The sequence below is a fragment of the Sphaerodactylus townsendi genome, linkage group LG02 (assembly GCF_021028975.2).
Source record: "Sphaerodactylus townsendi isolate TG3544 linkage group LG02, MPM_Stown_v2.3, whole genome shotgun sequence".
Taxonomy (NCBI): domain Eukaryota; kingdom Metazoa; phylum Chordata; class Lepidosauria; order Squamata; family Sphaerodactylidae; genus Sphaerodactylus; species Sphaerodactylus townsendi.
In genome coordinates this window covers 173,004,423-173,018,414 of record NC_059426.1, presented here as the reverse complement: position 1 = coordinate 173,018,414, position 13,992 = coordinate 173,004,423, and the positions used below count along the sequence as shown (strand labels likewise).

General features: G+C 48.5%; 1 protein-coding gene across 1 annotated transcript in view; it reads left to right on the top strand.

The window, feature by feature from the left end:
* KIAA0586 (KIAA0586 ortholog) overlaps nt 1–13,992 on the top strand; it is a 131,240-nt gene that overhangs the window by 28,370 nt on the left and 88,878 nt on the right. Inside the window, exons 14-20 of the mRNA XM_048484666.1 lie at nt 2,509–2,581; nt 5,161–5,358; nt 6,916–6,928; nt 7,279–7,342; nt 7,547–7,722; nt 10,719–10,907; nt 12,930–13,117. Of these exons, the coding sequence (XP_048340623.1) occupies nt 2,509–2,581; nt 5,161–5,358; nt 6,916–6,928; nt 7,279–7,342; nt 7,547–7,722; nt 10,719–10,907; nt 12,930–13,117 (901 nt within the window). The remainder of the gene's footprint in view (nt 1–2,508; nt 2,582–5,160; nt 5,359–6,915; nt 6,929–7,278; nt 7,343–7,546; nt 7,723–10,718; nt 10,908–12,929; nt 13,118–13,992) is intronic.

Genomic DNA, 13,992 nt, shown 5'->3' with positions numbered 1-13,992 from the left:
CTGGGGCTGCTGTGATCCTGTCTCTTCCCTCTCGTTATCTGCCTGCACTCCCCTATGTTAGAGGGATCGGCATGGATCCACCAAATTCTTCATGCCTAGGACAGTGATAGCGAACCTTTTCGAGACCGAGTGCCCAAATTGCAACCCAAAACCCACTGATTTATCGCAAAGGGCCAACACGGCAATTTAACCTGAATGCTGAGGTTTCAATTTAGAAAAAACTGTTGGCTCCGAGGCATGCGTTACTCGGGAGTAAGCTTGGTGGTAGTCGGCGGCTTTGCTTTGAAGCAATCGTGCAACTCTTCTAATGGGTGAATCACGACCCTAAGAGGGTTTACTCAGAAGAAGGTAAAGGATCGCGCTTTAGTTCTTCGCATGAAAATCAGTGGTGTTTAACAGCACTTAACAGGGTTACCTACACTGCTTCCCCCAAACTAGGTCTTAGGTTTAATGCTAATAATTGAGCCCAGCGGCCCACACCAGCCTAGATGTGTGTGTGGGGGGGTACTCTGTGTGTGCCCACAGAGAGGGCTCTGAGTGCCACCTCTGGCACCTGTACCATAGGTTCGCCACCACTGCCCTAGGATAGGATACTTGTGCAATTGTGCAAATGGAAGTGTGAAAAAAATCTCCATGCTAGTCCCTTCATTCTGAGTCAAACATGGAACGTTTCAAACTTTTTTTCTGCTTCTGCCAGATTTTGCACGAGCAGTTTCTGGGCACTGTTTTCTGAGAGTGGAGTCTAGTGGTTAGAGCGGCAGATTATGTCCATGTCCAAATCGCCGCTCAGTTCTGGCAGCTCATGGCATGACCACATTCTCCTGGCCTAAACTACCCCGCAGCCACATTCTCCACGGGTCTATTGTTTGACCTTGAGACACTTGGGATGCATAACCATGCTGTTCTCGTCTCACTCTTCCGCTATCCATTCTGTTGTGGGAAAAGGTGGGTGGGGGAGGACTCAAATGAGCGGGAAATGCTGAGATAAATTTGGCTGCAGAAACCAGGCTCCTTAGCTCTGGCTTTCTGCAGCAAGGATGCTGACCCAGTTCAATAAAGCTCGTGAATTTTTCCCGAGTCTCAATTGTTGACTGGAGTAACAGACCCTTACACAGCACTCTCATCCCTGTGAAGGGGGGTGGGGTGGGGAGGGCGGGGCAGCCAAGGCAAACAGCTCCATTGCTGCTGGTTTGCAGGGCAAGATTTTGTTTAAAAAAGCAACAATACTCGCCTTGCTGTAGCTCTGGGGTGGTTGGGGGGGGCGGGGCAGGCAAAGAGCCACATCGCTGCTGCTTTGCAAAGTAGGATGTGTTTTTTTTTGCAGCAGCAGCAGCACACCTTGTTGTGCAGCCCTGGGGTGGGGCCAGGCCAAGAGCCCCCCCTCGCTGCTGCTTTGCAAGGCAAGATGTCTTTTGCAATAGGACTCTCCTTGCTCTGTAGTCCTGGAGTGGGACGGGGGCCAAGGCAAAGAGCCCCTCTGCTGCAAGGCAAGACTTTTGTTGGAATAGCGCTCTCCTTGGTGTGTGGTCTGGGTGGGGAGCCAAGGCAAAGTGCCCTTTTGCTGCTGCTTTGCGAGGCGAAAAAGCCTGTTGCTGAGAACCTGATATCCCTGCATCAAGTGTATCCATCCCATTAAAACTGAAGGCATAACAGGGGAGACGCAAACATACCGCTTCATATTGCTCAAACAAGCTCGCTAATTTGATGTACTTAAACAACAACAAAGAACCTTTATTGGCATAACAACATTATATACACAGATCCACTTAACCAAGTAGAGGGAAACTAAAATAAATGTACAGGTAGAGAGGCTGATGTTCAGGATTTGCTCCTTAAGCACTGTTTCATATACAAATCCAAAAATTTGGTGACTGCATCGTTTGCATCACTACTGGGGCTGTCCAACAGAAAGGTAATCTTTTGCAAGTCAGATGCATACTCTTTTTTGAGTAGCAGGGGTGACAAGTATTTGACTCTGGGTCCTGTGTAAAGTGGACAATAAAGTAAAATATGGTCTATAGAGTCAACACAATTCCCGCTGCATATGCATAGCCTTTGGCGGTAAGGGGTTTTAGTGGATCTCCCTGTTGATGCGGCTGATGGAAGGGCATTGCAACGGGCCAACATCATTGCTCTATGGAGCCTGGGCATGGTTATCTGGTGCAGGTATTGAGCCCCCTTATTACCAATGTAAGTGATACCTAGAGCTAAAGGAGTCCTGGAAGCCTTTTCGAGTAGGATCTGATGTAATTTGATGTACTTCTAGTAGGTCATGTTTTATTGGTGAAAGACATGTTGTGTTGCCAATGTGGGAAGTCGTTTTGAATTTGCAGTAGACCTAATACCAAGAAAGAAGGGGGGAGGGGCGGGGAGCTGCTACAAATGTAGCCTGGGAGCCAAAGGGCAGCAAAGTAGCCCAAGAAAGTTTGGGAATTACTGGCCTGGAGGAACCCAGAGCAGCCAGGTAATGGTGCCTCTGCCTTTTTTCTTTTTCCTTAACTTTTTTAGAGATGTATTGGAGGAGATACGGATCAGGAAAACTGTGGACGAATGGATTAAAGCAATCAGCTTGGAAATCCAGGTACAGTTGCATTGGGCTGAGCGAAGGTCGTAGGATTCTACCTGTAAAGAAACAAGCTTTGCTTGACCCAAGTTTGGAGGGAGTTATGCTTGTCTGGTAGGCCTAACGAAGGGAATTACGAGAGGTCTGGTATCATAAGAAAGGCAAAGATGTGCTGCTACTGAGCTCCAGGTGTAACAGATTATGCTTGTACCAGGGCCCTGTTGGGGGGTTCTTGTTATTTGTTACTTCATTAGAACTATTAAAACCCTCTGGTTGGGAAAGGGTGGAATAAAAGTCAAATGGATGGATGGATGGATGGATGGATGGATGGATGGATGGATGGATGGATGGATGGATGGATGGATGGATGGATGGATGGATGGATGGATGGATGGATGGATGGATGGATGGATGGATGGATGGATGGAAGGAATAAAAGTCAAATGGATGGATGGATGGATGGATGGATGGATGGATGGATGGATGGATGGATGGATGGATGGATGGATGGATGGATGGATGGATGGATAGATGGATAGATGGATAGATGGATAGATGGATAGATGGATAGATGGATAGATGGATAGATGGATAGATGGATAGATGGATAGATAGATAGATAGATAGATAGATAGATAGATAGATAGATAGATAGATAGAAGAGTTTGGATTTATATCCCACCTTTCTCTCCTGTAAGGAGACCCAAGGTGGCCTACAAGCTCCTTTCCCTTCCTCTGCCCACAACAGACACCTTGTGAGACAGGTGGGGCTGAGGGAGGTCTGAGAGAACTGTGACTAGCCCAACGTCACCCCGCAGGAATGTAGGAGTGCGGAAACACATCTGGTTCACCAGACAAGCCTCTGCCACTCAGGTGGAGGAGTGAGGAAACAAACCTGGTTCTCCAGATTAGAATCCACCTGCTTTTAGCCACTACACACCATGGTTGCTTCAGAGAATCAAATCACCAATGTGGCAGTTCCTGAAGTCTGCCTTGTTGCTTGACGAACAGGGCACAAAAACATGTAAACTTCAGTATAATGGGAAAAGGGGGGAAGATCTTGAGGGTAGACTCTGGCTGTGATGTGACTCTGGCCTCTTTGTTCTTGAGGCCTGGTGGCGCAGAATGTTATGGTCGTATCTGGTGTAAAGGCACAGAACAAGAGTTATTGAACGAGTGCTCTAAAATGCAGTTTAATGGGTTCTGCGAGACAGGAGAAGAAAACAAGAACACTTAGCTAACAAGTTCCTGTTTGTGTGGCGTTTCCTTGGATTTGGACTTCAAGCCGAACCACACAAATCTGGCACAGCTAGAGTATAACTGTTTTGACTGGAACTCATCAGGCAACCGGCTAACCCTGCAGGGATGGCTTTCACGATTAACACCTGGATGAGGCTGGAGACTTGGTTCCTCAGTCGCTGAGCTTAGGGGTCATTAGGGGAACTGGTGGCCCTCAAACTGGTGGGTTTTGTGTACCATCCCAGGGACCCTCTGGACTGGAACCACTTTGAAAAGTACCCCTCCTGTTGCTGTCATAGTTAAGAACATAAGAACAAGCCAGCTGGATCAGACCAGAGTCCATCTAGTCCAGCTCTCTGCTACTCGCAGTGGCCCATCAGGTGCCCTTGGGAGCTCACCTGCAGGATGTGAAAGCAATGGCCTTCTGCGGCTATTGACTGAATGGAGACAGAGGCATGGGCTCGAAACATACTGCATTTGCGGAGGCTGTGGTTCAGTCCCCAGCATCTGCAGTTAAAAAGGACCAGGCAGTAATTGATAAGAATGGCAACTGCCTAAGACCCTGGAATGCCATGGAGGGAGGCTGTGGCTCGGTGACAGAGAATCTGCTTGGCAGGCAGAACGTCCCGAGTTCAATCCAGTTAAAACAAGGGCTAGACCAGGGGTGGGCAATTATGTTTTCCATGGGGCCGCATAAGAAACAAAATATTGTGGAGGGTGGGGCCAAAAGGCTGAACTCAATTCTGCATAATAGGGGCTGAGAAGTGACAGACAGGTGCACAGATCAACTTGGAATCAGTGGCAACAGTTCTGCATACAACACTATTTGGCACAAAGAATCACAGGCTTAACCTACCTGCATAGTTGTCCACTGTGACAATCAAGCAAGTGGGGAGACTTAAGTCCCTTGACCTACTTTTTTCATCGACTGGTGCTTTTGAAAGCCCCGCAGAAGCCGGTTGCCTTGGCTGACTGCTTCTGCGGGGCTTTCAAAGGCGCCTCGCTCCCCAGCAAGGCAGGGGGGCCAGTCAGGGTCATCCAGCGGGCCAGATGTGGCCCCTGGGTCGTATAATGCCCATCTAGGCAGTAGATGGTAAGAAGGACAGCCTGAAACCCTGGACAGTTGCTGTAGTCTGGACCAAGGATCTGACCCAATATAAGACAACTTCATGCAAACCCAATGCGATCTGGATTCCTCTCTATCCTGTAATGCCCCTAATTTACCTGCATCTCTACCTTCTCGTTTCTCTGTATCTCTATCTACTTAATGGGTGAAGTCGTAGTGAAAGCTGCCCAAAGATGTTCTTGCTGCTCTCAGAACCATGACCTTGCTCACCGCTCACACGTTTTGTGCTTAGGATGAAATGGCCAGGAAGGCCTGGGAGGAGGACAGACTGGACGATGAACGTAGGAAGCGACTTGGTCTCAAGGCCAAGCAGACCGTCAGGCCCACAAAGACTGGCAGAGAAGAGAAATCGGAATCTCAGTATCCCCAAGGAAGGACAGTCCGAAGGCCCTTACCTGCTGCAAGGGCTGCGCAGAAGCCGGCACGTAATGTGAGAACGCAAAGCTTTGGGGTCTGTTAACTGCCAGGGACTGTAATGTTTTAACTGGAGACTCTGTCATGCAAGCTTTTTGTATTTGCCAGATACCTTTGGAGCTCTGACATAGCATGACGGGCACAGCCAAAAAATGGCTGCTGCAGAAGGTGGAGCCAGCCGCAAAAAATGGCTGCCGCAGGAGGCGGAGCCAGCCACAATATGGCTGCCCCAGCTTCCCTTCAATCACACAGTGAAAATCTTGTAATATGGGTGTGAACCGTAATACACTCTAATTCGAGTGTGAACTGCGATATGAGCGTGAACAGTAACGCAAATATTTACATTGTAGATACCAGGCACTCCTGAGCCTCTGAAGATTTTCGAAGCCAGAACATAGCCGGAAGCTGGTCACTCATGTTGGACTTTCAATATTAAGTTGATAGCGATCCCTGTAGCGATTAGGGAAGCAAGTGAAGAAGTGTTTACCGTATATACTCGCATATATGCTAGAGCATTGCCATTTTAAGAAAACCATAGAGACAGGCTGCCCTGAGCGGCAGCTTCCCTGAAGCCTTAGACTTAGAGCCTGCAAGAAAGAAAGCGTGAGTTAGTGAGGGGCGGCGGCAGCTTTTGCGACTTGCAAGATAGCTGTGGCTCTCGCTGTAAGAGGCAAGTATAAGAAGTTGAGGGGGGCATTTTTCAGCCCAAAAGAAAGGCTGAAAAACTCGACTTATACGCGAGTATATACGGTAGTACTTTCCAATGTACTTATTTCTATATGAGAGAAATACTTGAAGGGGTACTGGCGCATTGCTGATATATAGCCCCATAAATGTATATGTTGTAGACCAGGGGTAGGGAACCTGCGGCTCTCCAGATGTTCAGGAACTACAATTCCCATCAGCCCCTACCAGCATGGCCAATTGGCCATGCTGACAGAAAAACTGATAGAGGTGTGAACCTCAGGCTATCCATGTCTATTATGAAACAGTAAGCTCATACACAGTCTAGGATCGCTAGCCTTTTTTTTTTAATTGTAGTTTTATATACGCTCTCTCCCTAAAGGGAGGGCTCCAGAGTAGGTTCACAACAAGATTAAAACATACAGTAAAACATAATTTAAATAGTAATTACATAAAAACAGAACCCATTTAAAAACCGGATGGCGTCTGGCTACCCCTCCCCTTGTGCCGCGAGGGAGGCCAGATGACATGGTAGATGTTTTCCAACCAGGCTGACTAGCGCCTGAAGCGAAACAGGTCTGTCTTGCCGGGCCCTCTTGAGCTCTGTAAGTCCGCTGGGGGCCTGATCTCCCTCGGGCTTTGTTCCAGCAGGGTAGAGGCCAGGAGCTGAAAAGGCCCTGCCCTAAATCCGCGGCTCCAGCCTGATCATTTTTTGGGCCAGGGATCCGCAGTAGGTCACTCCTCCGAGGAAGCGGGAGGGCCTACCCGAGGGCAGCCTCTTATAGGAAGGCGGTCCACTCAGGTATGCAGGAGTCGAGAGACCGTGAGCGGCTTTGAAGGTCAAAACCAACACTGCTTTTAAACATAATCCGAACTCAATGTCCGGCAGCCAGTGCGAGGCGGTATGGGATCGGTGTGATTCGTATCCCTGCTCGAACTGCCAGTAAAGTAGCAGCTGGCTGCTGCATTCTGAATGAAGAGTTTTAATTTCCGGATCGCATGGCCAAAGGCAGAAGCCAGCGTAGGGGCGAGTTACAGTAATGTCTAACCTGGAGGTGACCGTTGCATGGATCACCGTTGTAGATCAGGTTGTAGGCAAAATAGTGCTTGCTTGTTAACTAAGTTGCACATCCCCTTTCCATTGTATATACTGTGGATTTACCAAAGCAGTTGGCAGTGATTGATCTGAGGGCTTTGATTGAATCCTGGAAATTCCAACTGGCCCCACCTACTTTCTGAACACACCCTGCAGGTACCAGGAAGGTGCGGCAGGTGCTGCGCAAGTGCCATGGGCACCATGTTAGAAGTCCTCTGAAGTAAGGTTGCCTCCGGGCTGTGCTTTTCTCAAAACCCTTATGCCAAGGCAGAAGGAAATGAAGGTCCCACCCCAATAGTTTGGGAGAATCAAGGTGCTTTTTTTAAATGTGTTTTGAGGGGGGGGGGAATAGAAAGTTTCCTGAGTTTTTTTACCCGTTTACCTTTTTACAGACCTTTTCAGGAGTTTTCTGTTTCTGTTTAAGGTGCTTCCGAGCGGCTGTTGATCAAAAGCGGCGGGTATCTCTCTCCAGATCACGAGGAGGCAGCTGTACCAGGGAGCCACAGGACGGCTGCAGCAAGTCGCCGTATCTCAGGATCAACTCTCCACCTCCCAAACTGAAGCCTCCAAGACCCAAATTAATCCCGAAAGCGTTAAGTGGTAGTGGTATCTCCCCCCCTCCCCGTGACCCGGAAACTTCCAAATGTCACCTGCTTTTTTATTTCCCTGATAATCTGTCATTAACCCACTCTTCTTGCAAGCAGCAATTGGTAGTGGTTAAGAGCAAGGTGTACTCAAATCTGGAGGAAGTGGGTTTGATTCCCAGCTCTGCCGCCTGAGCTGTGGAGGCTTATCTGGGGAATTCAAAGATTAGCCTGTGCACTCCCAAACTCACCAGCTGGAGTGACCTTGGGCTTGTCACAATTCTTCTGAGCTCTCTTAGGTGTCTCTTTTCTGTTTTGAGATTATATTTAAAGAAAATTAATATGAAATATTTTTTTAAAAAAAGAGATTCAAGAATACAGTAGCATCTTGAGACCTACAGGGTTTTATTTGGGGGAGGGTTTATGAGCTTTAAGCATCAAAGCTCCCAGGGTGCTGTGTGGTTTCTGGGCTGTATGGTCATGTTCTAAAGTAGCATTTTCTCCTGGCCAGCGTTTGCCTGCCATCTGTGGCTGGCATCTTCAGAAAGATCTGGAGTGCCAGCCACAAAATCTGAAACAAAGCATCAGGCGCCTAGTATGATTCCGCCAACCAACTCTTCTAATCAGTTCGACGTGACAATAAATCAAAGCTTCCTTTGTCAAGTTATTGTTTTATAATCTGCTGAGTGCATCTTTTGTCTCAACCCCACAAAGGGTTCTTCTGTTATTCTTATGATGGCTTCAGGCCCTCCAGATGAACTGGTTGGCCACTGTGTGAGACAGAACATTGGACTAGTCAGTGGTGGCGAACCTTTGGCACTCCAGATGTTATGGACTACAATTCCCATCAGCTGATGGGAATTGTAGTCCATAACATCTGGAGTGCCATAGGTTCGCCATTACGGGACTAGATGGACCATTGGTCTGATCTAGCAGGGCTCTTCTGATGTTCTTACAAAGGCACCAGCCTCTATGCCCTGTTTCTGGCCCTCCAAGAGAACTGGTTGACCACTGCGTAAGACGGGATGCAGGACTAGATGGACCACTGGCCTGATCCGGAAGGGCTCTTTTTCTGATTCCCCCATGCCACTGCAGACCCCTGTTGGTCCCCTCTGCCTGGTGTCCAGAGATCCACTGACCAGCAAGGTTGAGGCATACAAGCTGGCTTTCAAAGGAAAGGAGCTCAGTACCCCCAAGCACTGCCTGGCTCATCCTAGACAGGTTGTGACAATGGAGTGGCTCTTATGTAAAAGCATGGCCATCACCAACACAAATCCCATCTCTCTGCAAAGGAGAATCTGACATCTTCCTCTGGTCTCAGTTTCTCTTTCTTTGGGAGGAAGCTGGAGGAGGGCTCCTTAGACTGCAGGAAGGCTTTCAAGCTTGCTCAGCCGAGTGGAAGGGCGCATATTTTCTCTGTGAGGAAAGTGCAGAGTATAGATCAAATAAAATGAAAATAAAGTAGTAAATAGTTTCCAGTCAAAAAATTACAAAATGGGAGAGGATGACAAAGAGATTCAGCAATGTGGTATGTGCCGCATGAGCCGAATAAGGTATAAGAAGAGAACAAGCCTGCTGTGGATCAGACCAGAGTCCATCTAGTCCAGCTCTCTGCTGCCTAGCAGTGGCCCACCAGGAGTGCCTTTGGGAGCTCACATGCAGGATGTGAAAGCAATGGCCTTCTCGGCTGCTGCTCCACAAGCACCCTGGTCTGCTAAGGCATTTGCAATCTCAGATCAAAAGAGGATCAAGATTGGTAGCCATAGATGCGACTTCTCCTCCATAAATCTGTCAGAAAGCTACTTTTAAGCTATCCGGGTTGGTAATGCCATCTCCACACACCTCCTGTTGCAGCATATTCCAAGCTCCAAATACCACCACGTTATTAGCATTGAAGAAGTGTTTCCTTTTATTAGTCCTAATTCTTCCCCCCAGCATTTTCAATGAATGCTCCCTGGTTCTAAGTATTGGCCCGAAGATGCTGTGCTGCAGAGCCTTGGGACTTAGATAAACATGACACAGAGAGGGCTCGAGTGCCATCTCTGGCACCACGTGCCATAGGATTAAGCCATCACTGCAATAGAGCTTCCCATGTCATCTGGAGCTCTGCATAGTAGAAGAACAGCCTTGCCTTTACTTCAGCTGGGATACAAGCACAGCAATGTGGGCGATGTGAAGAATCCAGACAACAGCTATTATATTATGCCCACTGGCCAAAATCCAAATCAATTAAGAAAACAACACAGGTGATTTTAATGTAAAAAACTGCAAAGAGCAGCGCCAACACAGAGGAACAACACACAGAACAGAACAGAACAGAACAAGCATTTGAGAGACAATCCTCTATTCCTATGAACAATACCTGATATTACTTGCATATTGTCTGTTTGAAGTTCCGAACATCAAGATAGAGAACATAAGAACATAAGAACAAGCCAGCTGGATCAGACCAGAGTCCATCTAGTCCAGCTCTCTGCTACTCGCCCACCAGGTGCCTTTAGGAGCTCACATGCAGGATGTGAAAGCAAGGGCCTTCTGCGGCTGTTGCTCCCGATCACCTGGTCTGTTAAGGCATTTGCAATCTCAGATCAAAGAGGATCAAGATTGGTAGCCATAAATCGACTTCTCCTCCATAAATCTGTCCAAGCCCCTTTTAAAGCTATCCGGGTTAGTGGCTATCACCACCTCCTGTGGCAGCATATTCCAAACACCAATCACACATTGCGTGAAGAAGTGTTTCCTTTGATTAGTCCTAATTCTTCCTCCCAGCATTTTCAATGAATGCCCCCTGGTTCTAGTATTGTGAGAATGCTGTGCGACAGGACGCAGGACTTAGATAAACCGCTGCTCTGACCCAAAAGGGCTCATCTTCATCGTGTTACATTCCACTGCTTTTGACCTCGCAAGCCAGCCGTTACAGAAGCCTGCTCTAAAAACCCTCAGCCTTCTTGGCTCCTGCTTTCTAGAGACATCCCTTTTGTTTAATTGTCCTTTGTTTAATTGTCCTTCCAGGTACCAAAATAAAATCCTCAAGGACGCAGACGGCTCCCTGCGAACGCGCCGGAGCCACCAGTCCGAAGAAGTCACGCCCGCGCTCTGCTCCTTGCCGGGAGCCGCAGTATCTCTTCAGCCCCATCAGAGAGGCCCTCGATGTGGCGGGTCCTCTGGAAGGCCATCTCATTCCAATGGCTGTTCCATTAGGTATGGATAAAATCTCTCGGAGTTTCCGTCTGTCACTTGCTGCACTTCAGGGGAAATCTTATCGCTGCTTCCTGACTTCTCTGGGTAGTTTTAAAGCAGTGTGATGCAGGGCTTCTCTCTGGGAGCGTGAGATACAAAGAGGGGCTTCTCATTCAGTCATCTTGCCTGCATTTTTTGTCAGAGCTCCCAGAGCACCTCCCCCTTTTGATAATCCTAACTAAAACGGCAATTGATTTGCAGAAGGAAGTGGAGCAGCTTGATTGACAAGCTGAAAGTCTGCACAGTCTGTGCTAAGTGCATCTTTCCATCCCTAGATGTCACCATACGACAGTGATGGCGAAACTATGGCACGGGTGCCAGAGGTGGCACTCAGAGGCCTCTTTGGGCACACACAGAGTTCATCATGTGGGGGGGGGATCGTGCCCCCCCACACATCTAGGCTGGCCTGGGCCGCTGGGCTCGAATATTAGCCTTAAACCTAAGACCTAGTTTTGGGAAAGCAGTGTAGGTAACCCTGTTAAGCGCTGTTAAACCCCAGTGATTTTCATGCAAAGAACTAAAGCGCTATCCTTTACCTGGGAGTAAGCTCGGTTGCTGCCAATGGGGCTTGCTTCTGAGTAAACCCTCCTAGGGTTGTGATTCACCCGTTTGAAGAGTTGCATGGTTTCTTCAAAGCAAAGCCACCTTCTACCACCAAGCTTACTCCTGAGTAACGCACGCCTCTGAGCCAACCGTTTTTTCTAAACTAAAACCTCGGTATTCAGGTTAAATTGCCGTGTTGGCACTTTGCGATAAATAAGTGGGTTTTGGATTGCAGTTTGGGCACTCGGTCTCGAAAAGGTTTGCCATCACTGCCATACGACATTGAAGGGCTATGAAACAGCAGGGGGAGATTCTGATTCTGTGACAGCCAAGTTGGGGGTGAAAAGTGTAATTGGGAGATTTGCAGAAACGAACAGAGGAAGAGGTTAAATTCATGCAGGTTCCAATAGTGAGGAGACCTGGTTCAGACTGATTTTCGTTGCTGTTGCATTTTTAGGGGACAGCCAACCCTGGATCCTTAAGAGCAGTGGAGGAGGGGACCGTTTCCCCCACCTCGGTGATGCACCACCGGCTTTTCCCTAAAAATGCAAAAGTGACAAAAAGCAGCCTCAACAATATCAACATAAACAATATTGTTATTACCTTTGAAGGGTAATATCTTGCCTTTTGAGTGGGGGCAGGCTCATGGCTGCACGGCAGACAGTGGGGTTCCTCTTACACGTAAACAAGGAAGCACAAGGAGACCCCACCGCGAAGGAGTGCTGCAGAAAGCACTCCATGCAGAATGCTACTAGAACAGTGGTGGCGAACCTAAGGCACTCCAGATATTCAAGGACTACAATTCCCACAATCCCCTGCCAGCATGGCCAATTGGCCATGCTGGCCATGCTAGCAGGGGCTGATGGGAGTTGTAGTCCTTGAACATCTGGAGTGCCTTAGGTTCGCCACCACTGTACTAGAACATGACCATACAGCCCGGAAACCACACCACACACAAAGCACTCCACGCTCAGCTTCGACCCTGGCCAGTATTTGGATGAGAGACCTCCCAGGAGCACCAGGGGCTTGACGTGGAGGTAGGTAATGGCAAGCCACCTCTTTGATTCCAATTACCTTTTGTGTATTGTCGAAGGCTTTCACGGCTGGATTCAACTGGTTGTTGTGGGTTTTCCGGGCTGTGTGGCCGTGGTCTAGTAGATCTTGTTCCTAACGTTTTGCCTGCATCTGTTGCCGGCATCTTCAGAGATATATCTCAAGATACACCTCCAAACATGCCGGTCAGAGATTCAGGCGAAACGTTGGAAGCAAGATCTACCAGATCACTGCCACACAGCCCAGAAAACCCACCACCACCAATTACCTTTTATTCATTTCTGTTTTGGTTGTAACATGTCTCCTGCTTCCGGATTTATGAAGGGCGTTTCTCTTCCATCACACCCGTCCCCTTTTCTTTTTTGTGTCTTTGTGTATTTTCGTCAGGTCAGAAACAAATCAACAGTATCTTCCCTGAACCCGCCGGGATAATCATAGGCAAATTCCACCCGGTTACCGTGACAGCCTCCGTCCCTCCTGCTCCCGCAAAGCAGCAGCCGAGCGTCCAGAAGCCGAACATTGCAGTAATAGAGATGAGATCAGAGAAAAAAGATCCTCCTCAGCTCTCAGTGCAGGTCGGAAGTAGAAATGCTTCACTGAATTAGTAATGATAATATGGGGATCTCTGTTTCATTTTAGTTCTTTAATCGTTCTGGGCTGTATCAACTTAGCCAGCTGCAGGGACTGGCACTCGTGGTCAATTGCTCAGTTCCCCTGTTACTTGAGAGCAGCAGTGGCATAGTGGTTAAGAGCAATGCACTCTAATCTAGAGAACTGAGTTTGATTCCCCGCTCTGCCACTTGAGCTGTGGAGGCTTATCTGGGGAACTAGAGCAGCCTGGCGCTCCAACACATGCCAGGTGGCAGACCTTGGGCTAGTTACAGTTCTTTGGAGCTCTCTCAGCCCAACCCACCTCACAGGGTGTTTGTCGTGGTGGGTGGGGAAGGAGATTGTAAGCCTCTTTGAGTCTCCTTGCAGGAGAGAAAGGGGGGCTTGTAAATCCAAACTACCACTCCTTCTCTGCTGCTGCTGCTGCTGCTTCTCCTCCTCCTCCTCCTCCTTCTCCTCCTCCTCCTCCTCCTCCTCCTCCTCCTTCTTCTTGGGGGGCCTGCATTTGGGTAGCAGGAGAATTTGAACCCACAACCTCTTCTGGTTGTTTTTGGCTCCCGTGGGGCGGTGGGCTGTCTTGTTCGGCCCTTGTTGTTTTGAGTCCCAGTGTGGTATTGAGGTTAGAGCCAGGACTCCCCAGCGTGGTGCCCATGGGCAGCACGGTACCTACTGACCCTTTTCCTAGTGCCTGCTTAGTGTCTTGTAAGGAATGGGTGGGATCAGGTAGGGCTTTTGCCCACTAGGGCTTCTGATTGACTATTGGAGATTTGATCGACTTGATTTTTTTAAAACATTGCTTCGGCAGCGGCTGCCACCACAGCACAAGGATCTACACTTTACT